The sequence below is a fragment of the Cibotium barometz genome, chromosome 11 (genome assembly GCF_041138505.1).
Source record: "Cibotium barometz isolate CiBa-2024 chromosome 11, ASM4113850v1, whole genome shotgun sequence".
NCBI classification, from domain to species: Eukaryota; Viridiplantae; Streptophyta; class Polypodiopsida; order Cyatheales; family Cibotiaceae; genus Cibotium; species Cibotium barometz.
This window is the reverse complement of record NC_141056.1, coordinates 48135259-48157310: the sequence shown is the minus strand read 5'-3', so window position 1 is coordinate 48157310 and position 22052 is coordinate 48135259. Positions and strand designations below refer to the sequence as shown.

Below are 22052 nucleotides of genomic sequence, written 5' to 3'. Positions count from 1 at the left end.
CTGAAACAAGCTGCAACAGCTTGGTATGGTAGAATTGATGAGAATCTCAAAGCTCACAGTTTCCAGAAGAGTAATGCAGATTATACTCTCTACGACATGGTGAAAGGAAAGTGCATTGTTCTTGTTCTTCTGTATGTTGATGATTTGATTTTGACAAGAAGAAATGCAACCATGGTTGCATCTGTCAAATCTAAACTCTCAGCTGAGTTTGAAATGAAAGATCCTGGATACATGCACTATATCCCTAGGATTGAAGTAGCAAGTAGTAGGTGGTGGTATCTTCATCTCTCAACAAAAGTACCTATAGATTATTCTCTTGAAGTTTGGTATGGAGACCTACAAGCCAGTGTCTACACCAATGGAATCCACTTTGAAGCTAACAAAGGATGAAACATGACATCCTGTTGTTGATACTACTTTGTATAGGCAACTCATTGGTTCTCTCAATTATTTGACTATCACTAGGCCTAACCTCTGTTTTGCAATAAATAGTCTTGCTCAGTTTGTGCAGAGCCCAAATTATCTCATCGAACTACAACCAAAAGAGTGCTCAGTGGAAAGAAGAAGGATCAATGGAAATGCATTCTTTCTTGGTACAAGAGCCATTTCATGGTGTTCTAAGAAGTAGAATATAGTCAGTCGTTCTTCTACAGAGGTTGAATACAAGGCTTTAACCACCTCAACCTGTAAAGCTATCTGGCTGAAACGATGCTTGCAGAAAGATGGTTCTACTCCTATTCTTTTTGGTAACATATCAGTTGAAGCCTTAGCCAAAAATCCAATCATGCATCAAAGGACCAAGTATATTGAAGTCAAAGAATATTTTATCTGGGAGAAGATACACGCAGGTGACATAGTGTTGCGGCATTGCAATACCAAAGAGAATGTTGCAGACATCTTCACTAAATCCCTAGGCAAAGAGCTCTTTTTCAAGCAGAGAGTAGGCCTTGGCATGATGGAGCTTCCCTTAAGGGAAGGTGTTTGAAAAGTAAGGGAAGGCTCCACAGTTGCTCCATGCTTGGAAGGGAAGGCTCGATTGACTTCCACAAAATAAACATGTTTTAGATTTTTTTTTTGATTTTTCATTTTGAAGGTCTGAGTTAGTAGTCTGAGTCAATTGATTGAATCAACTATCTGAGTTATGTTAAAGGTAACTTCCAACTTGCGGAGTTTGTTAGAGTCAGTTTTTTGAATCAGCTGACTGAATCAACTATATGAGTCAGCTAACTATATCAGTTTGTAGTCAAATATCTAACAAAGGTTCACAGATATTGATGATCTTGAGGAAAGGTGTTAAAAGATGCAAGTTCACACCATCTAACGTTTGCAAAGCCTTGGAAATATGATGCCTATTTGGTGAAAGAATTCCTACATCAAAGGAAGAATTACAGGTTGCTGTCTTCTCAAGAGATAATTTTGCAGAGCTAACCAATGCAATTTAGCTAACTGGATCGACGACAAGATTACGGAGATGAAGTTGAAATCACGACACGTCTATCTACGACGATGAGCTGTTCACCTATCGAGATCACCATAAAATCTCGTCTCATATGCAACTGCAGATAGTGAACAAGAGTAAACAAGAAGTGTACAAGAAGCTGTCTGCTTAGTGTGTAGCCTAGCCTACACTCATAGTATTTTATTGATTATAGTATCTAAGTTAATTAAGCTCCTTAGCATTAGGATAGGGTTTTGGGAATCAGCCCTTCCACAATAGAGTCAAAATCTATCATTTGTTGTATCCCATCTGATTCAGTAATATAAACAGTGCTGATTCAATTTCAACGTGTTCATTCAGACTAATTGTTGGCTGTTGTGTCACAATTCCTTGTCCTCACCATTTTGACACAACCAACAGAGACTCAACATAAAGTATCTCTACATTGCCTATCACTTCCCATGTCACCTTGACAAGATGTCTACTATTATCAAGGCTACCCAAAGCTTCCCATCACTTTGCCCTACCTCTGGCTATAGATCAGTTCCACATTAACCACTTAATCTCGTCACCAAATCACGGTATATCCTCAACCATCCACACCATCCACTTCTCGACACAGTAGCTTCACTGGATTACTGTGTATGGGTGTCATCCGCAAGGTGCATCATATAAAGGTGATCGTCCGCCGAGACCTTGACCCCTCTCGACCGAACATGGGTGTTCTCTTGGCATCATTGGTGTGAGGATAGGAAGTCTCTAACGTGAAACGAGTAGTGTAGTGCCTAGTGGCTAAGCATACATGCTGATACTAGACATATACATTGCTCTTGACGCGGTACTTGAGTGTTCATGCTTTTGGAATAGGTAATGATAAATAGAAGCAACTCCTAGGATTATTTGGGCATTTGTATTGAGGCAGATGCGAAACATTGTAGGGATCCTTCAATCATCTCAATGTCTCGATCTAAGGATGGTCTAAGGTAGAAGTGACAAAACGATAACAGGGACTTCTTGACGAACGCAGAGGTACAGGTGGAGATCGACGGTTCAGCTGTAAGGGCGCGCTTCGGGGATGGTCCCCTGGACAGCGTGGGTGGGCAGGCGCCAAGTAGGAAGAGGTCATGTCTAGATCAGGCCTTCAGTAATATGGAGCAGACTTATGCAGAAAAGCTGCAGTATGGGGGTATCTCTGAGGAGACCCAAGCCTCCTTGTATCAAGAGATGGCTTAGGACATGGACAAGCTATCTGCCAAGAATGGGGAAGGCAAGAAGGTCTTCCAGACCAAGGTGGAACTGTCTATGGGGAAGGCAATTGCAGGGCTGCATAAAGCAATGTCCTGTGGGGTATACATGTATTTTATGGGGAAACCACCTTCTGAGGATGAGTTCAGAAGATGGTTTGCAGAGGTGTATGGGGGCAGGGCTCGACTTAGTAAGTCACACTTTGCAGGCAAAGGTTTCTTCCAGGCCATTATGGAGACTGAAGCCCAGAGAGATTATGTGCTTGGGACAGTTGCAGCTTTTAAAGGCAACCTGGTGTATACTGTGCCATGGGCCCCCTCCATCAAACTAGAAGAGATGCTTCAATACCAGTGCCATGTATGGATTGAGTTCCCTGAGCTACCATACTACTTGTGGGACCAAGTCAAAGTCATGGCAGGAGCTCTGGGGAAGGTCCTGTACACTCATAAGGAAGGCATGCGTGAAAGTAAGTTAGCTAAGAGGGCATGTGTTCTCTGGGGACAGAAGGGTTGAGGTTCCAGATGTGATACAGTTCACATTGGAAGTGGATATTGCAGTCAAATTCCAAGCCTTCCCAGACTCTTGTTACAAATGTAGAGGGCAAGGCCACTTTGCAAGGGAATGTCCAGAGCAGACAACTCACCCAGGGAACCCCAAGGTCCCACCTCAGGCTCAGCAAAAACCTGACCAACAGAGCAGCAGGCCCTTCCCCAGGCGCAATCTAAAGAAGGGAGCTCTCAGGTCCCTCCTCCAGCAGCTCCTCAAGACAAAGGCAAGGGTAAAGTCACCCCCCAAGTTCCCCCTGCTACAAATCACCAGGATAAGGAGGTGGTGGAGAAGCAGCAGAATGATGGCTGGCAACAAGCCAAGCAAAGGAAAACAACCACTAAGGCAGGCAGTAGGCAGCACACACAGGCAAAGCCCTTCATGACATCACCAACAGAATCAGGCTCAAGGGTAGCATTAAAAAGGCAGCTAGGAATAGGTCTAGGGAGTTTGCTGTACTCTTGGATAGTCAAGAGGATGAGGTATATACCACTATCAATCTTGCTGATGGATAATATGTACTCAAGACCCTTAAAACTAATCTCCTGGAATGTAAGGGGTATGTGTAGCCCAGCCAGGCAAGGCTATGTCAGGCACTTGCTCAGTCAGGAGAAGCCTGATTTTTTGTTCCTACAGGAAACCAAGACAGGCTCCATGTTGTTTAACATGAAGCAGTTTGAATGTATGGTACGCACCTCAGACAGAGGTACTGGGGGTTGTATGACACTAGTGAACAGGAGACATAGAGTTGAGGAGGTAATCAGGCCCCCCTTTGGTAGAATGATTGCATGTAAGGTCCATGTGGAAGGTGAAGTGATTGGTCTCATTAATGTGTATGCACCCAACTCTGAACCAGAGCGAAGACTGGTGTGGGATTTGCTTTACCAGCTAGACTGGGATGTCCCCATTTTGCTTTGCAGGTGACTGGAACTTTGAACCAGCAGTTGATGCTCCATCCCCCCATTGGGATAATTGGGCCAGAAAGTTTGACATCAGAGATGCTGCAGAATTGAAAGGTTGTGAGCCATGCATGCTCCCAACATGGAACAATAGGCACCCTGCAGAGACTCATTGCAAGAAGATTGGATAGAGTGTACCTCTCTGAGCAAGGGTCCTAGACCCATCATGAAATTAAGGGGAAGCTGCTACACTGCCACACAGTTTCTGACCACACTCCAGTATCCATAAGCCTCAAATGTAAAATAGACAGGAAAGTCAGTAAAGGACCCCCACCCTTTAAGTTCAATGTTTCATTCTTGAAGGATGTAGCCTTTTGTGAGGAGATGGAAAAAGCTTGGCTGCAAGTAGTATCTGGTGTTCCAAACCCCATTGTCAGATGGCAGAAAGGGATGGAGGCAGTAATCAACCTGGCCAAAAGGACGGGCAAGAGAAGAGCCAAGAAAAGGAGAGCAGACTCAATGGGGCTAGAGACTGCACTTGAGAAGATAAGACTTGCTTGTGGTCACAACTCAGATGATTCCATTCTCAACACACTGCTCTACACCCTTGAGGATAAAGCTAAGGCCATTGAAATGGAAAGGGCAGATGCAGCAAGAGTACAGACAGGCTTGTATTGGCTCAAAACAGGGGACACTCCATCTAGGGTATTTTTCAAAACACTTAGAGCCAAGAAGGACAATGAGCTTATAGCTGCAGTCAGAGGCCCAGATGGGTCTATAGTTACAGATGAAAAAAGTGTGAATAAACTCTTTGTCCAGACCCTCTCTAATATTGTGGGCTCACCTTTATGTATTGAGGATAGCTATATGGCTAAACTCTAGGAGTTCTTGGAGCCAGTAGAAAGCACTATCCCTGGCAACCCAAGCTCTACTTGGCAGACCTTTCTCTTCATATGAGGTTGAGCATGTAGTCCTCTCTATGAAAAAGGAGAAAGCTCCTAGTCCTGATGGTATCCAGGCAGAAGTCCTCCAAGAGCTTATCAAGTATGCTAAGGATGATCTGTGTGACCTGCTTAATGCATTCAGAGCTAATGGTGATATCCCACAGGACATTAACACAGGGTTGATCAACCTGATACCCAAGGGAGGTGACAGGTTGGAGATAAAAAACTACAGGCCCTTGACCATGCTCAACACAGTTTACAAGGTTATGGCTAAAGCCATGGCATACAGGATTAAAGCCACTGTGGCTAGAGTAGTTCACCCTATGCAGTTTGGGTTTGTTCAGGGGAGGAGTATCCATGAAGCCATCCTAAATGTAATCACAGCCATGGAGTGGGCTTCTGATCAAGGGGTTGAACATGTAATGATCAATATGGATTTAGAGAAGGCTTATGAGACAGGGTAGGCTGGGAATACCTACTAGCAGTTGTGGAGAAAATGGGCTTTGGCATGCAGTTTCTTGGAATGGTCAAGACACTTTTCAGCAATGCATGTGCACAGATTCAGATCAATGGTTATGTGTCTGATGGCTTTCAACTAGCAAGATCTCTGAGACAAGGGTGCCCATTGGCCCCCCTGCTCTTTGCCCTAGCAACTGACCCTCTGTTGAGAAATGTAGACAAACTGATTCATAAGGGTACCTTGAAGCCTCTGATGCTGCCCCAAGGTCAACCCTTCTCCACCCAACTCTTTGCAGATGACAATTGCAACATAGTGCAGTGTAGTGAAGAATCTATCAAGGGATTGATGCAAATGTATGACAACTTCTGTGCTGTGTCAGGCTCCAAAATTGCCCCACAAAACAGAGTGTATTAAACTGAGCTTCTCTGATAGGGATGACTGTTTGGCCTCTTTGGGGTTGAAGGACTTGGGTCCTGGGAAGATTATCAGATATTTGGGTTGCCCTATAGGGCTGGGGCTGACTCCCCACCAATGTTTTACCTGGTTTAGTGATAGAATTAGAGGGAAAATCAAAGCCAGGGCCCATTTAAGACTCAGCTTGGCTGGTAGAATCATTGCACTAAGGCACATCCTCATGGCACTTCCTGTGTATGTTGCCACACTACTGAAGTTCTCAGGTAATGACTGGAACAAGCTTGCAATGCAGTTCAGAGAATTCCTCTGGAGTTTTGCAGATAAGAGGACCTGGTCCTTTATTTCATGGGAGCAGATCTGCTCTCCTAGGGAGGAAGGGGGCTGGGGGATCCCTGATATTATAGCTAAGGCTCAAGGCCTGCTTAACAAATGGGTTCCAAACTGGACAGCCCACAACCTTGGGCACAGATTATTAAGTGGAGAATTGAGTAGGCCTCACTTAAAGGCTCCCAATGGCTCAATACAAGCTGGATTGATAAGCTAATGCACCCTGACAAGCTAAAGGGCTGGAACTCCTCCCTTACCATGAAGCTAGTAAACAGCTGGAAAGCAACAACTAAGGAGGGAGTATGGATGGGTTCCCGGTTTGACTCATCCCTAGAGCAGAGCATATGGCTTTGCAAAGATGCAATGCAAAATGGTGTCCCAGCAGTGGAAGCTAACCCAGCTGGAAGCAAAGGGTCTGGCAAAGTTCAAGGACATTTGGTGCTCTACTACTAAACAATGGCTGATCCCTGCTGGTAGATGGAATGCACTTAACAATGAAGAGCAAAGACTGATGCTACATGTACTCAGCAATATCAGGAGGGAATGGCCCACCTCCCCAATGGTGACCATAAGTGTTAGCATCAAGTATTGGTCCCTCCCAAGCATAAGACCCAAGGTGTCTAGACAAAAATGGGCTATGAGAATAGCTGTTGCTTGCCTGGAAGAAGGAAAACTGCACTCTGATAGTGGATTATTACAGGCAGAGAGCCAGGCAGACATGGGGCTCTACAGGCTCAGGCAGATTGGACTTACTCCTGTGGAGAATACTGAACAGGAAACTACCAGTTAGGGGCATAACCAGCAAGTGGAGCCAGGGGAACCCTTACTGTCCCAGGTGCAAAACCCATAAGGAATCTATGAGGCATGCTTTTTGGGAGTGCAAGGAGGTGTACCCTGTCTGGACAGCAATCAACAGAATCCTTAGTGACTGTGGAGTGCTTGACAAGATCAACTGGAAGCAAGCAGTCATTGGATGCAAGGGCAAGATGAACCCTGCCATATATCAAGTGTGGCAAACACTGAGAGGCTTGATACTAAGCAGGATATGGGAATCTAGGAATGCTATACTACACAGGGGATCCAGCTGTGACTATAGCTTCATAGGGAGAGTAAGGAATCTAGTGGTAGAAGGTCTTGTACTAGCAAGTACTAGGGAGAGAGGGAAGATAAAAGCTACTGTGGATCTACTACTTAGGAAAGTCCATAAGCTCCAGTGTTCACCTTAGGGTGCTGTATCTATTTTGATACTTAATATAAAATTCTTTGCATTAAAAAAAAAGGATGGTCTAAGGATTAGTGGTCCATGAGTGTTTAGGCTCATATAATCCTAGTCTAAGGATCACGACTGTGGTGCGAGGAGAATTCTTGGTGGTTTGGCATTGTGTGATAATATATCTGAGATGATTCTCATACTCTTGATATTTATTTGGAAGCTAAGAGTATTACTTCTATTATTAAGAAATGCCTATTAGTCGTGTGTGTGTGTGAACTTTGAACTAAGTTGTGTGTGTAACGAAAATATAATTTTAGATTATGGGTGTGTGAGTTCACATCGTCTCCATTGGCTGAGTGGAGGACAGAAGGCTAGACCTATAGGATTGGGACAAGGCTAGGTTGAGTCTATAGATCTGCTCGCAGTCATAATGAATCAAAGTTGGAATGTGGAACCCGAGATTAAGAGTGCTTTCGAAGTGTTAAACATGAGACCCAATCTGTTTGAAAACTTTGGCCACTTGGGAAAAATGAGAATTAGCTTTGGTTTTATAATAAATTTCATTAGTCTTGGTCATCTTCATAATTGAGGAGTTCGGATATCGTGTTGAGCCTGGAGGAGCCGTTGATGAGTCCTATTGGTGAGAATTATGAAGAAGCCACCCACGGGCTGCACGCATGGGTTCGAGAAGACAGGCGCAGCAGACAGGCAATGAGCTTAGAGACTTCTGAAAGAAGCTTGTCCTACACACAGAAAAACGGGAGTGATTGGCAGAACCAGGCTCTCGAAACCATGTTGAAATGCATGGTGGAGAGAGAAAACAAACGAATCAAGGTGGGACGTAGAAGGGATACATGGCTACACAAGTGGACCAGGTGATAAAGCGCGCGCCTCATCCTCTCCACACGCTGGAATCTTCCTTCCAATCACACTCTCCTACAATACTCTTGCCCAATCAAACTTATTACACACCTCACACACACAGGCGCGAGCAGAGCTGTGGAGATCCTGCAAGACTGAACCTAGTGGTCATTTATGTTGTTTTAATGACCATTTCATTTTACAAGGTCTCCCCCAGGTGATATTGCTGTACACAATACGTTAAAAGTAGGGGAGCTCTCACCCAGGTTTACAAGAGCATTACGACATGCACCATCGGTTTTAAACAATCTTCATTCTTTGATACTGTGTGCTCGCGACATTTGATATTAGCAGCAGTTCTTCAAGGGTATTCGTCTTTCTAACTCTCGAGCGCCCTGCCTCATGAAGTAATTCAGACAATCTGGTCCGTTCTTCCTCAACTTCTGGATGCATTGTTCCCAGTCTCTCTTCCTTTACTTCAACGATGTGTTCCAGGAGACAGATAGCCTCATCTGACCTGCACATTACAACAGTTGTCAATGAGCCACCATCAGTACTCTACTTTGCATATACTGCACGATCTGTAACTTCTGAGGATCCCACCCACCCCACAGTCCCGCATGCACACGTGTGCACATGCCCACTGCACACACACACCCCCACACAAACACGAAAAACACAACCGTAGACATAGCATATACAGCAAAGAGATCGAGTCTCAGAACCAGCTTGCTCGCTTCTGACCCTGTCCTCAAAAACAAACAAATACAGCAAAGAGATAAGAAGTAACCACCTGCCCAATGCATCATATGCACCCGCCAGATTGCTACAAACAGCCAAGGTCTCAGCATGGTGTGGACCATAAACCTTTTCTAAAATGTGTCTGGATTCCTCAAAAGTGTCTGCAGCATGCCAGATCTCATTCAGTCCCACGCATGCAAGCCCCATCTGATTAAGAACAAATCCCAACTGGGCCGATTTCTTTTCAGCTCCAGACTGCAGCTTTGAAACTGCACTCTTGAAAGCGATGAATGCCTCTTCAAATTTCCCCAGGTAGTAGTATAGAACACCCATTTGTGCTTCCACACCTGCTACAGCACTCTGCTGGCCTGGCAAGGCTTCTAAAATATCAAGAGCCCGTTGGAGAAGAAACAATGCTTGTTCTCGTTCATTCATGCTCTCAAAGACGGATGCTATTTCTGTCAAACCGTTAGCTATCTCATCCGGAGAGTGCCCCGCATCCTGTTTGCCATAGATTCTCAAGGCACTCTCACAGTAGCTCTTGGATTCTTTATGCTTTCGCATTTTCATATGAAGCGCCGCCATATTAACATAGACTGAGGCCACAGAAGTATGGGTATCTCCATTTACTGATTTAAATATGGTGAGGGCCTTTTGGTAGGAGAAAATGGCCTCGTCAAACCGACCCAATGCAACATAAGCATCTCCAATGCTGCAATCAACTGCAGCCACGTCCACATCCTTCCCATTCGACCTCAGAGCCACACTAGCTAGCACCAGATGCTCAAGAGCCATTTCATGGTCTCCCTTTCCACTAAGAATTAGGGCCATGAGCCTTCTGTCTGCAGCTTCTTCTAGAGACCCTGACTGGCTGTGAACACTATGAATTTTGAGTGCATGCTCACAATGTTCTGCTGCTTGTTGAAACTGCAAAGCCTGAACATCCAAGCAGAGAAAGAACACGACTTCAATATCCAGATAAGATGGAAACAGACTGACCTGGCCTTGGGAAATCAACAAATATTTAAACTCTTATCGAGGAGATCAGATAAATGTCTAGATACTCTTTCCCATAAACAAAATGGGGGCAATGGTGGGTGGAGGAGAAAATGCATTCTTTTGTTGAAAACTTTTCTCCTACATAGCATCCTGCTATTCTAGGTACATTTTAAATACCTTGAGGTATGCTTCTGCAAGGTAGCTGCATGTCTCCCCGACCCGAGGATCCATCTCTCCAAGTGCATCTCTCTGCATTTGATAGGCAGTTTTGTAGCAGGTGAGGGCACTATCATGCTGGCCAAGCAATGCTAGAATGTCACCGAGCTGCATGTATCCAGCAAATGCAGCAAGGGCATGGTCCACACCTTCTTGGAGGTCAGGTATGGTGATGGCCCGCTGCAGGATGGGTATGGCTTCCTCAAACTGACCTGACCTACAGTGGATTGCTGCCAGGATATGCAAACTCATCACAAGGTCCAAGCTGGGCTTGCCCCCTGCAGCTTTTTCAAGGAATTTAGTAGCTCTGCTTGCACATTCAGGGGCCTTTGAGGAGTTTTCTCCTGACAGATGCAAAGCAGTAGACAATCTGAGTAGCAGGGGTCCTAGATCCTGGCTGTTAGGGATTGACAGAACCTCTTTATCCACCACGGAGAGAAGATCGTTTCCAACCGTGGAACTGTCGTTGCTGTTGCTACTGCGATGGTGAGCAATCTGCGATCTGGTTTTTTTAACCTTCTCTGAACAGGAAGAAACGCTTCTAGTGGGCTTTTCGACATACATGCGCTCTCCTTTGTGAGGCATCCTTTCATCCACGCCATAGCCATCGCTCGCCGTTGCTACCAAATCCTCCGCCGTTCTCTGCTGCTGCCGGCTGGTGAAGATCCTTGCAGGAGTAACCCTGACCTCGTGTTCGAGGCTAGTTTCTAGAGAAGACTGCCTGGAGACGTTACTGTACTCGCGAGGGGCTGCTGCCAATATCCTGGGGCTACTGGGGAAGCTTTCTGAGTTTTTTGTGCTTCTTGATGCTCTGAGGCCATGCTCCACTCCGGTTCTTCTGTAGTAACCAGGAGAGCTGGGGCGAGGTTGAGAGGTTTCCATGGAAAAGCTAGGCATGTCTATGTCTTTCTGAAGCTACGTACCATAAGAGCAATCGCTGCGGCAGCTTCAAAATGCAAGGAAATATGGCTGTGCCAGCACGAAGAGCAAAAGGCAAGGTAAAGTTTCAGGAGCAAAGAAGAGATGGCTATGGCAGCTTCAAGAGCACAGCTATGGCAGGTTTAAAAAGCAAGGAAAGCAGAGCTATGGAGGGAATTGAATTCTGTGTTCTTGGGGAGAGTGAATACAAGCCTGGCTTCTCTGCAATGGCAGTAATGGCAAGAAACAAGGCAGAAGGCACGGCAATGAGCTCAATCACACGCTAGCTAGTGAGTCGTGAGTCGTGACTGCTTTGCCATCCCCCGTGTCCCATCACCATATTCAAAAAAAAAACTTCCTCATTAGGGCTCCTAAGCCTTACACCATTAAGATTTGAGGTTCAAAACATTGTCCCAAAACAAAAGAAACAAAGGTTTAGTGGTAAGTATCAAGAGAGCCAAGAGTATAGATTTTTTTATTCTGATCTAAGATTTTTTTTAAAATTTCTATCTTTGGAAATTCGAGATTTGGAAATATTTGTAATGTGTTTTAGTCACCATTTAGTACTCTTATTTTAATGACAGCTAGGTTCATAATAATGTGTGAAGGGTCTAGTTCATCAGGGACCAGGGTGATTAAGGACTTTCACACATCAACGCTCGAAACAAAAAATGTGGTGAAAAGTGTATGGGACTCTGAAATATAGGGGATGTCGCCATTCGTGAGAATAGGGGAGTCTCTCACGTCCATATGCAAAAATCCTACTCTAGCTCTACATTTCCCGAGATAGATTTGTAAAACGTCTAAGTTTGGTAGTGTATAAGGAGTTAAGTTAGGTTCATGATAAAAAGTTAATGTGTGAGGGGTCTAGTTCCTTAGGGTGATTGGGTTTGGTGGTTTGTAAGGAGATTAACATGTGAATTATTAGCATGTGAGGTTAGGTTGAGTTACTCTCATCACTTTACGCATGGGAAGTAATGTGGACCTTGGAGTATGTGTATGTAATTGAAACAAGATTTGATTTGGTGTAAATCTTGTGACTTGAACCAGTTTAAGCATGGGAGGTAATGTGGACCTTGGAGTATGTGAATGTAATTAAAACAAGATTTGATTTGGTTTAAATCTTGTAACTTGAACCAGTTTAAGCATGAGAGGTAATGTGGACCTTGGAGTATGTGAATGTAATTGAAACAAGATTTGATTTGGTTTAAAGCTTGTAACTTGAACCCTTACGTGTAAATCTTGTAGCCTGGATCCTTTTGGTGGTTTGTAGGAAGGTAGTGTTTACATTTCAACATATGAATTGAGGTCTAGTTATAGTGAGACTTAATTATTCCTTGCAAGTCCAATTTAAGTCATGATGTTCACACTTAGGCTAGCTTCACAACCATTCGTGGTCAAGAAAACTTCTTAGCCCACCTATTTGAGAGAAAAATAACTGGCTAAGAGAAGTATTTCACACTCCCTTTTACAAACAACAGTGAATTTTTTGTTCTCTATGTTGTCTGTAGCTAAACTTCAACTATATCCTATGTTTGAGGTGTTGTTTTTTTGTAACACCCCATATTTTTTTGTACCGTGCACAATGCGTTTATGTCAAATGATTATGGGAAATCTCTGAGTAGCCTACAACTTGAGAGGTATGCATATGTAGTCCTTATCTCTTGAGAGATATGCATATATAGGCACTCAAGAGGAAAAGAAAACAATGAGCCCTTAGATATCTTAGCTCTTTTAAAACTAGCTTATTTTCTAAAAGGGCTTCTCTTGTTAGCAATTGCCACATATGGAGTACACAAACACAACCGTCCATGAGCCAATATCAAGCAATTTGCATGAAAATGGCAACAGATTTACAACAAGTTAGTGAAATATAGTACATCCTGGTTTTATTGATGTGGATCCTTTGATGGCAAGTGAGAGCATCGCATCTCCTCATCCTTAAGTGCACATAAGAAGCTAGATTGTAGAAGCTTTTGACACATGGATCTTTGTAAGCTCATCAACCATATTGTTCCCTTGAAGTTGATTAAGAGATACATGGCCAGACCAACCAACGAGAATGGCTTTGCTTTTGCATCTCCCTAAGCTGTTGCAAGTATAACATATGCCATGAAAAGCTAGTTGATTTTAGGTGCACTTAATAACAACACTTTTGTAGTTAATTTATTTTCCTTTTTATGACCACCTTGTGGTAGCTAACTTCATGTGCGTTAAATCAACTTTTTGTGTTTTTCAATGCATTACACTTTGAGCATCCCTAATGCCCATTACTCACCGTGTCATTAGGCCTAGGTACTTTTTGGATTCTCCTATAAGAGCATAGAGTCTCCTATGTTTGGTTTCTAGTCTTGTCCTTTGCGGGTTTTGTTGTTTGTGAAGGAGTGTTTTAATTTTCTACACTGGCAATCTTTTGTGAGTGGTTGAATCTCATGTACTTAATTGCATATTTTATGCCTTATTTTTCTAAGTGAAATGTGATGGTCATTGAAATGATTACAAGTCACTTTGTGTAAGTATAATTAGTGTTTACAATAAAAAGACTACAAATTGGTAAAACATCCTTTTACATATGTATTTGTAACTTGTTTAATTTTTTAAAAACATTTTTCACAATGTGACACATGTGCCATTTCTTACCCCACGGCCATTTTTCTATTATTATTTTGTTATTAAAGAAAGGCTCCCTTGTCCTTCTCCTTACATATTAACTCTACTAGTAGGTGCAAATGATAATATATATACATAATACACATTTTTCCTAGAAATTCACATCAAAATATCTCCTCTGGAGCCTCTCCGGTCACCTCTTTCTTGAACTTTGTGTCTTTTCTATGTTGGAGCTCCCTTTTCACTCTATCATGTCATCAACACTTTCAAGAATTATTTACCCCACATCCAATTTTTCATTATTATTTCTACTACTTAAAAAGGCTCCCCTTTTATGTATTAACTCCACTAGTAGGTGGAAATGATAATATATATACATAATGTACATTTCACTTCGAAATTCACATTAAATGATATCCTGTCTTGAGCATCTCTAGTCACCTCTTCCTTGAACTTTGTGTCTTTTCTATGTTGGAGGAGCTGCCTTGTCACTCTTGCATGGTATCAACACTTTTAAGAATTATTTAAAGACAGGTGCCAACTAGATTACTTGCCCAAGTGTCATTGAAAGATTACTCTATGCAAAAGATCAACTTTTTTACAATACTTGATGTTTTGTATCAACGTTATGCAAAACATCAACTTCCCACAAAACTTGATGTTTTGCATCAACTTTGATGCAAAACATATGTGCAGTAGTATGCTCTCTAGCATAGGGGACCTTGAATCTACTGTCATCGTGAAAGCTCTAAGCTCTTCTCTACTACCATTCTAGAAGCCCTAAGCTCCTCTCTTTTCTCTTTGTACACAAAGACAATGTCGCGAGCGAAGATTGCATCTCTCAGCATCCTTCGCATGTCCTCCAAATAATTATAACCAGAGTTCATTCTACACTACCCTTAGACATACCATCTCTCAACATCCTTCACATGTTATTCCTACACTACTCTTAGATATACCATCACCAACATGCATGATAATGGCTATCTGGTTCAAACATCAACACATGCATACTATGAATTTTTGTCACCACCACATATGTACATGATATAGGCTACAATTTCTTTCCGTCACCCTTATCCATATTGCATAACAAGAATTTCCTTCATGAAAACAAATGCCTATGTGGGTCAAAATTTACACCCATAGGCTATATGATGTCTACCTCTAAAATTATCCTGTTGAAAAAATATTTCAAATTTCTACTCTTTTAACATGCTTAGGTTTACTCAAAGCCTCTGTAGTTACCATCTTCTACATATATATATATGAATAGAAGTCTACCTTTGCACACCTATAAGTTGACCTCTTTAAACTCTTAGCATTGGTTGTATATCATGCCCACTATCTGCTTATAAATAATAGAGCAAATAATTATGTCATACAAATTGTCAAGGTAAGTATATAAATAGACTCAAGGATATTTGTAGAATTTTTCATAAATTATGGAGCTTATATTGTTGTGTATTCTAATATTTTTTGAGTGCTTGTCAAATAATGTGCATATTTATGCATAGTGGTAGAATTTATCTCAAGAAAGTCCATTAAAAAAAGTGTCTTACATTCATGAAATTTATAAAATAAATTTATTTGAAAAAGATTGATATTTCTTTAAGTTATGTAGACTCCTATGTCATTTTGTAAGTCAAGTTTATTTTTATGTCACAAACAATAGTAGTTTATGAAAAGATGCAGGGGGGAAGAGAGCTTGAGCTCTTGCAAGCACACACACACACTCACAAAACCCTAATAGAGAACACACAAGGTGAGAGGCTGAAAATCTTCTTCTTCTCTACTCAACACTCAACACACAATATACAAGATAAGAGTACACACAATATGAAAGGTACTCAACCAAATACATACACGGGTTCTCTATAGTGTGAACCCGACTAAATGAGCTGGCGCTATAACTATGCCAGTCTCTAGAGTGGCTGTCACACAGCCTGTCATCCCACTGGCCGCATATCACCCAAGATCTCACCAACCATGCCAGTGGTGTAAGTGTGGGGCCTATCCCCCAGGCGGGTCATCAGTGTCCACCGCCTCACTAGAGCTCGATATCTCAACACTCCCCCTCGAGCTCAACTCCATCTCATGTACACCAAGTGAAGCCCTGAATCTGCGGAGCTTCTCTGTACCCAATGCTTTGGTGAAGATGTCAGCTACCTGATCCTCTGTGCTGACATAAACAAGGTCAAGGTCTCCTGACAAGACCTTCTCTCTGACGAAGTGGTAGTGGACCTCTATATGCTTCGTACGATCATGAAAGACTGGGTTCTTGGCCAACTGTATACTGCTAATGTTGTCACAGAAAATGACAACTTGTCTATCCACTGATAGACCCAAATCTGCAAGTAGCTTTCTCAACCAAGCTACCTCACATGCTGCCATAGCAGCTCCTCTATACTCGGCCTCTGTACTCGATAGAGCAACCGTAGGCTGCTTCTTGCTGCTCCAAGTCACAGCAGCACTCCCCAAAGAAAACATGAATCCACTGGTAGATCTTCTGTCTGAGATACTACCAGCCCAATCAGCATCTGTGTACCCATGTACACATATCTCTGTCCCAGTCTCATAGAATAGTCCACAATGCAAAGTAGACCTCACATACCTCAGTATGCGTCGCACTGCATCCAAATGCGGTTTCCGTGGAACCTGCATAAATTGACTCACCAACCCAACAGCATAGCTCAAATCTGGTCTGGTGATCGTCATGTAGATCAAACTTCCTACTATGCTCCTGTACATAGTAGGATCCTCCAAGATCTCTCCTGAATCTGCACTCAACTTGCCATTCTGATCCAATGGCACAGAAATAGGCTTACAGCCTGTCATACCATACTTGGACAACATGTCCAAGCCATACTGTCTCTGCAGTAATCCAATACCATGTGGTGACCTAATCACCTCAATGCCCAAGAAATATCTGAGCTCTCCCAGATCCTTCATCTCAAACTTCTGTCTAAGCAAGATCTTTACATCAAAGATCTCTGCATCATGGTCCCCCGTAATGATCAAGTCATCTACATAGATGACAACAAGCACAACCCCTCTATCACCATGTCTCACATACAGCGAGAAATCTGCATTGGCTACATGAAAGCCAATAGTGACAAGATATTTAGAAATCTTGTCAGACCATGCTCTTGGTGCTTGCTTTAAGCCATACAAGGCTTTCTTCAACCTGCAAACATGCTCGGGGTGACCCACATCCTCATATCCAGGTGGCTGCAACATATACACCTCTTCTTGCAAATCCCCATGCAAGAATGCATTCTTTACATCCATCTGATGTAAAGACCATTTCTTTGACGCAGCCACTGCTATCACAACTCTCACCGTTGCCATCTTGGCAACTGGGCTGAAAGTTTCCTCATAATCAATCCCATATGTCTGCGCATATCCTTTGGCTACCAATCTAGCCTTGTACCTGTTTATGCTTCCATCACTGTTATGTTTAACTTTGTACACCCACTTGCATCCAATGGCTTTCTTGCCTTCAGGCAATTGCACTAAATCCCAAGTCTCATTTCCATATAGTGCATCCATCTCCTCATCCATAGCTTTCTCCCAACACACATTTCCAACAGCCTCATCAATACATGTGGGCTCTACAACCTGCACAACCTTTGCCATATATGCATAGTGATGTGCCACATAACCATCATATGTAAATCTCTGCACAGGGTTCTTCACTCTCCCTGATCTTCGCAGCTTTTCATTCATGGCCTCCATAGCCTTCTTTACACCAGGTGTTCTCATAGCTGGGATCCCAAGCTCCTCATCAAGGCTCATATCTGAGCCACTAGACTCTCCATCAACATGAGAATGCCCTGCAGAAATGTCAGGCATACCAAGGGGCTCAACCACTTTCTCTTTTCCTTTACGTGATGTAGTAATCACATTTGCAGGGCTGGTATTATGACGCAGCCTGCCACTCCATGGTCTATCAACAGACCCACTAGATGAGGACTCTCCTGGTCCACTCAAAGACTGTGATTGCTGACCTGCATTCTGTACAACCACACTTCCACTCACATCAGCCCCAACAGCTTCTTTTTCAGCAGCATACCAGCTGCTCATCTCATCAAAGACAACATCCCTGCTTACCCTCAACTCACGTGTAGCAGGGTTATAACACGTGTACCCCTTTTGCTCAAGGGAGTATCCAATAAACACACATTTTTCAGCTTTCGGATCCAGCTTAGTTCTCAGCTCATCTGGCACATGCACATATGCAATGCATCCAAAAACTTTCAAATGAGACAAATCTGGTTTTCTGCCAGTAAACTTCTCCTCTGGAGTTACATCATGTATGGCTGCAGTTGGAGTCCTGTTCATGATGTATACTGCTGTAGAAACAGCCTCAGCCCAATAGCAATGCAGCATATTCTTCTCTTCCATCAATGCTCGCGCAATCTCAGCAATGTGCCTGTTTTTCCGCTCAGCAACTCCATTTTGCTGCGGAGTGTATCTGCATGTGAACTGTCTCCGAATACCATTCTTCTTCAAAAATTCAGAGAACTCATTGGAGAAGTATTCTCCCCCTCCATCTGACCTTAGGCACTTAACATATTTCCCTGTTTGCTTTTCAACCAAAACTCTGAAATTTTGAAAGTGAGTGAACACCTCACTCTTCTCCTTCATGAAATATACCCACACTTTCCTTGTGTGGTCATCAATGAAAGTGACATAGTACCTGCAGCCTCCCATAGAAACGGTCTTCGTAGGACCCCATACATCTGAATGCACAACATCTAGTGCATTTCTGCTCACATATCTGTTACGTGGAAACACATGCTTTGTTTGCTTCCCAAATTGGCATGCTTCACATATTTTCTGCATACCTTCCACTTTAAATTTTGGCAGCCCTGTCACAATTCCTTTTGTCTGCATAGACTTCAATCTCTGCACATTCACATGACCAATCCTTTTATGCCAAATGTCTGTGTCTGCAACAACTCCTGAACCATTTGCAAACATCGCAGCACTCATTTCAGGCATGTCTACATCCAACGTAAACATTCTGCCCACTCTGTTGCCTTTTGCAACCAACCTGCACTTGTCTTTGAAATCTTCAACATAACACCCATCAGGGTTAAACCGAACCTGCAACCCCTGCTCAATCATCTGGCCAACTGAAACCAGATTCTTTGTTATGTTCGGTACATGAAGTACATCTGCAAGGTACTTCACTTTGCCATCCTGCATAGATAATGGCACATCTCCAACGTGGGCAATTGGATGAGCAGTGTCATCCCCTGTTTCCACAAAACCTGGTCTTTCCGGGTTCTTCATCTCCTTGAACCACTCCCCATGACTCGTCATGTGGTTCGAAGCGCCTGAATCCACATACCAAACATTATCTTTTTGTGCTGCATCAACATTTTCAGACATGGCATTCACGACATGCTGCATAACAAACAACCTCTCAGTATCCTCATTATTTCTGCTTGAGGATGCATAGTTGTTTTGCTGCACTTTCCCATTTTGCATGTCAGCCTGTTTTTTATAACATTCTGCCTGCACATGTCCAGGCTTACCACAATAGTAGCATTCATGTGCATCATTATATTGCCTTTGCCAATTTCCACGGCCTCTTTGACTCCCCCTGCCTCTGAATTTGCCTCTTCCACCTGCGTGTTGTTGTTGTTGTTGATTTTGGGACTGTTGCTGCTGCTGCTGCTGCTGGCCATAATTCTGATTTCCTGTTCGGCCACCTCCTTGACCGCGTCCACCACGGCCTCCTCTACCTCGTCCTCTTCCTGAACTCGTGTAGAAGGCCTGTTGCTCTGAACTGTTTTTGCTTTGTGAAGACTGTTGGTCTTCACCCAAGTTCTTCTCTTCGATAATCAGCATAGACACCAAATCTGTAAAGTTGGGAATGTTTTCCCGAGTCTGGATAGACATCTTAAACGCCTTGTATTGTGGCCCGAGACCACGTAGACAGACTTCCACCTTGTCATCATCATCTACTGACACACCAATAGATGCAAGGGATTCCACAATGCCCTTTATCTTCAACGTATAGTCATTCACAGACATGCTCTTTTTCTCCACAGTATGAAGTTCATTCTTCAACTGTATCTTACGTGCCTTGGTATTTGTTTCATAAAGCTTTACCAAGGTGTCCCACGCCTCCTTGGGGGACTTGGCATCCTGAATGTGCCCAATCATGGTGTCCTGTATACTAATGGAAAGCCAATACATAACCTTCCTGGCTCCTTGGTTCCAGTCTTTAAACTCTTTCACATCTGCAGCAGTCAGATTTATATCCGGTATCTCCGGTGCCTCTTCATGCTCACCTTCAATGTAGTCCCAATAGCCTTTTCCCATCAGGAAATTAGTCAGCCTGAACCTCCAAGCATGGAAGTTATTCTTGTCCAGCTTCTCAGCCACAATCTGTGTTATGCCATCATTAGACATCTTGCCAAACACACAATTTTACCAGAAACTGCACTCTGGTTTTTCTGCACAACTGCTGTATTTTCTGCACAGCGGTACTGTAATCCACTCAAATGTCACAACCAGTGACCTCAATGCACATACATACACCCAATGGCAACTGTAGACCTCTTTGCAGCACCCACAGTGTCTGCACAGTCAATCTGTCTTCCTGCAGTTCTTAAAACAGAGTTCTGCAGAGAATCGATGACTTACCCGCAGTGCTCGAAATCGCCTGCTTTCTGAAAAACGGAGGTCCAGACGCGCCCGAAACGCGTTTTCGGCCCGAAAATAATAATCCGAAGGACTGTATAGTTGCCCTATAGCTTCACTCCCGCGAAGAAAGCTCCTCAATCGGAGATCGTTTGCCGGTGCCTCCCGTAGAGCTCCCGACAAGGGTGTAGTCACCAACACAATAGGGAAGAGTAGTTGAAGCTCTTACCCTCGTACCGCTTCCTGTGGTTCTCTTGCTTGCAGCTCAGCCCTTAGCACGAACCAGGCTCTGATACCAAGAAAAGATGCAGGGGGGAAGAGAGCTTGAGCTCTTGCAAGCACACACACACACTCACAAAACCCTAATAGAGAACACACAAGGTGAGAGGCTGAAAATCTTCTTCTTCTCTACTCAACACTCAACACACAATATACAAGATAAGAGTACACACAATATGAAAGGTACTCAACCAAATACATACACGGGTTCTCTATAGTGTGAACCCGACTAAATGAGCTGGCGCTATAACTATGCCAGTCTCTAGAGTGGCTGTCACACAGCCTGTCATCCCACTGGCCGCATATCACCCAAGATCTCACCAACCATGCCAGTGGTGTAAGTGTGGGGCCTATCCCCCAGGCGGGTCATCAGTGTCCACCGCCTCACTAGAGCTCGATATCTCAACAGTTTATAAATCTACGAAGGTCACACGTGTTCTCAATCTTGGAAAAAATAGCAAAATTCATGTACTTTTTAAATTTATACATGGAATTCTAGATGTGTTTTCAAAAAACTATGTTTTTAAGCCATTTTTGAGATTTCACACATTTTGGGAGAGAATCTTTTTAGGTAACCCTCATCAGTTACCTATTTTGCTCGCAACAATGTTTAGAGAGTATGCATTATTAGGTAGAATATTATATATATCACATATGATTTTATCGTTACACATTCTAATCCTCAAGATTATTATACATGAATGGCCTTATGAAGAGCAATGAATGAAGTTGACAAAATTGCTAAATATATTATTTGATAATCATGATTGCATTGGATCTTGTCCTTTAGAGAATTTCTCAAATAGTTTCATCTCGTCCCTTGGCTAAGATATCCAATCTACTCATATTTAACTCCAATTATATATATACATTTACTTCCACAAACCAAAGTAGAACTACTCATGATATAGATACCATATGGAAGCATAAGTAATTTACTCATCTAGGTTGTATACCAACTATAGTGATTGTTTAAATTATTTGACCCCTTAGATGTGAGTATAAATCATTACATGCATTTACATCCATAAACCAAAGTTTAACTACCCATGATATAGATAATACGTGGAAGCATAAGTAATTTACTCATCTAGGTTATATACCAACTATAGTGAATTATTTGACTCCTTGGATGTGAGTTAGTTGTAGATGATATTTCATAAATGCACTACAATGTTCAAGCATTCATGTAATCATTGCCAAAAACAAAACTATCAACTTTTAAGTGATATTATTTTGCAATCTTGGGCCTATGGCGTAAAAAGTAGTAATTATAAAGTAA

General features: G+C 42.9%; 1 protein-coding gene across 1 annotated transcript; it reads right to left on the bottom strand.

The window, feature by feature from the left end:
• Positions 1-8490: 8490 nt before the first annotated feature.
• Positions 8491-11469, bottom strand: LOC147634261 (protein KINESIN LIGHT CHAIN-RELATED 1-like). Its single transcript, XM_086805386.1, has 3 exons — positions 10265-11469; positions 9141-10024; positions 8491-8864 (listed from the first exon to the last, which is right to left on the bottom strand). Exons 1-3 carry the CDS (start codon positions 11198-11200, stop codon positions 8648-8650), a joined length of 2037 nt encoding a protein of 678 aa, XP_086661512.1. The 5' UTR covers positions 11201-11469; the 3' UTR covers positions 8491-8647.
• Positions 11470-22052: the final 10583 nt, after the last annotated feature.

Coding starts and splice junctions, on each gene's coding strand:
- LOC147634261 (XM_086805386.1), bottom strand. CDS start 11,200: ATGCCTAGCTTTTCCATGGAAACCTCTCAACCTCGCCCCAGCTCTCCT. Junction 10,025..10,264: donor TTGCAGAAGCATACCTCAAG/GTATTTAAAATG, acceptor TTGGATGTTCAG/GCTTTGCAGTTTCAACAAGC. Junction 8,865..9,140: donor GCATATGATGCATTGGGCAG/GTGGTTACTTCT, acceptor TGTAATGTGCAG/GTCAGATGAGGCTATCTGTC.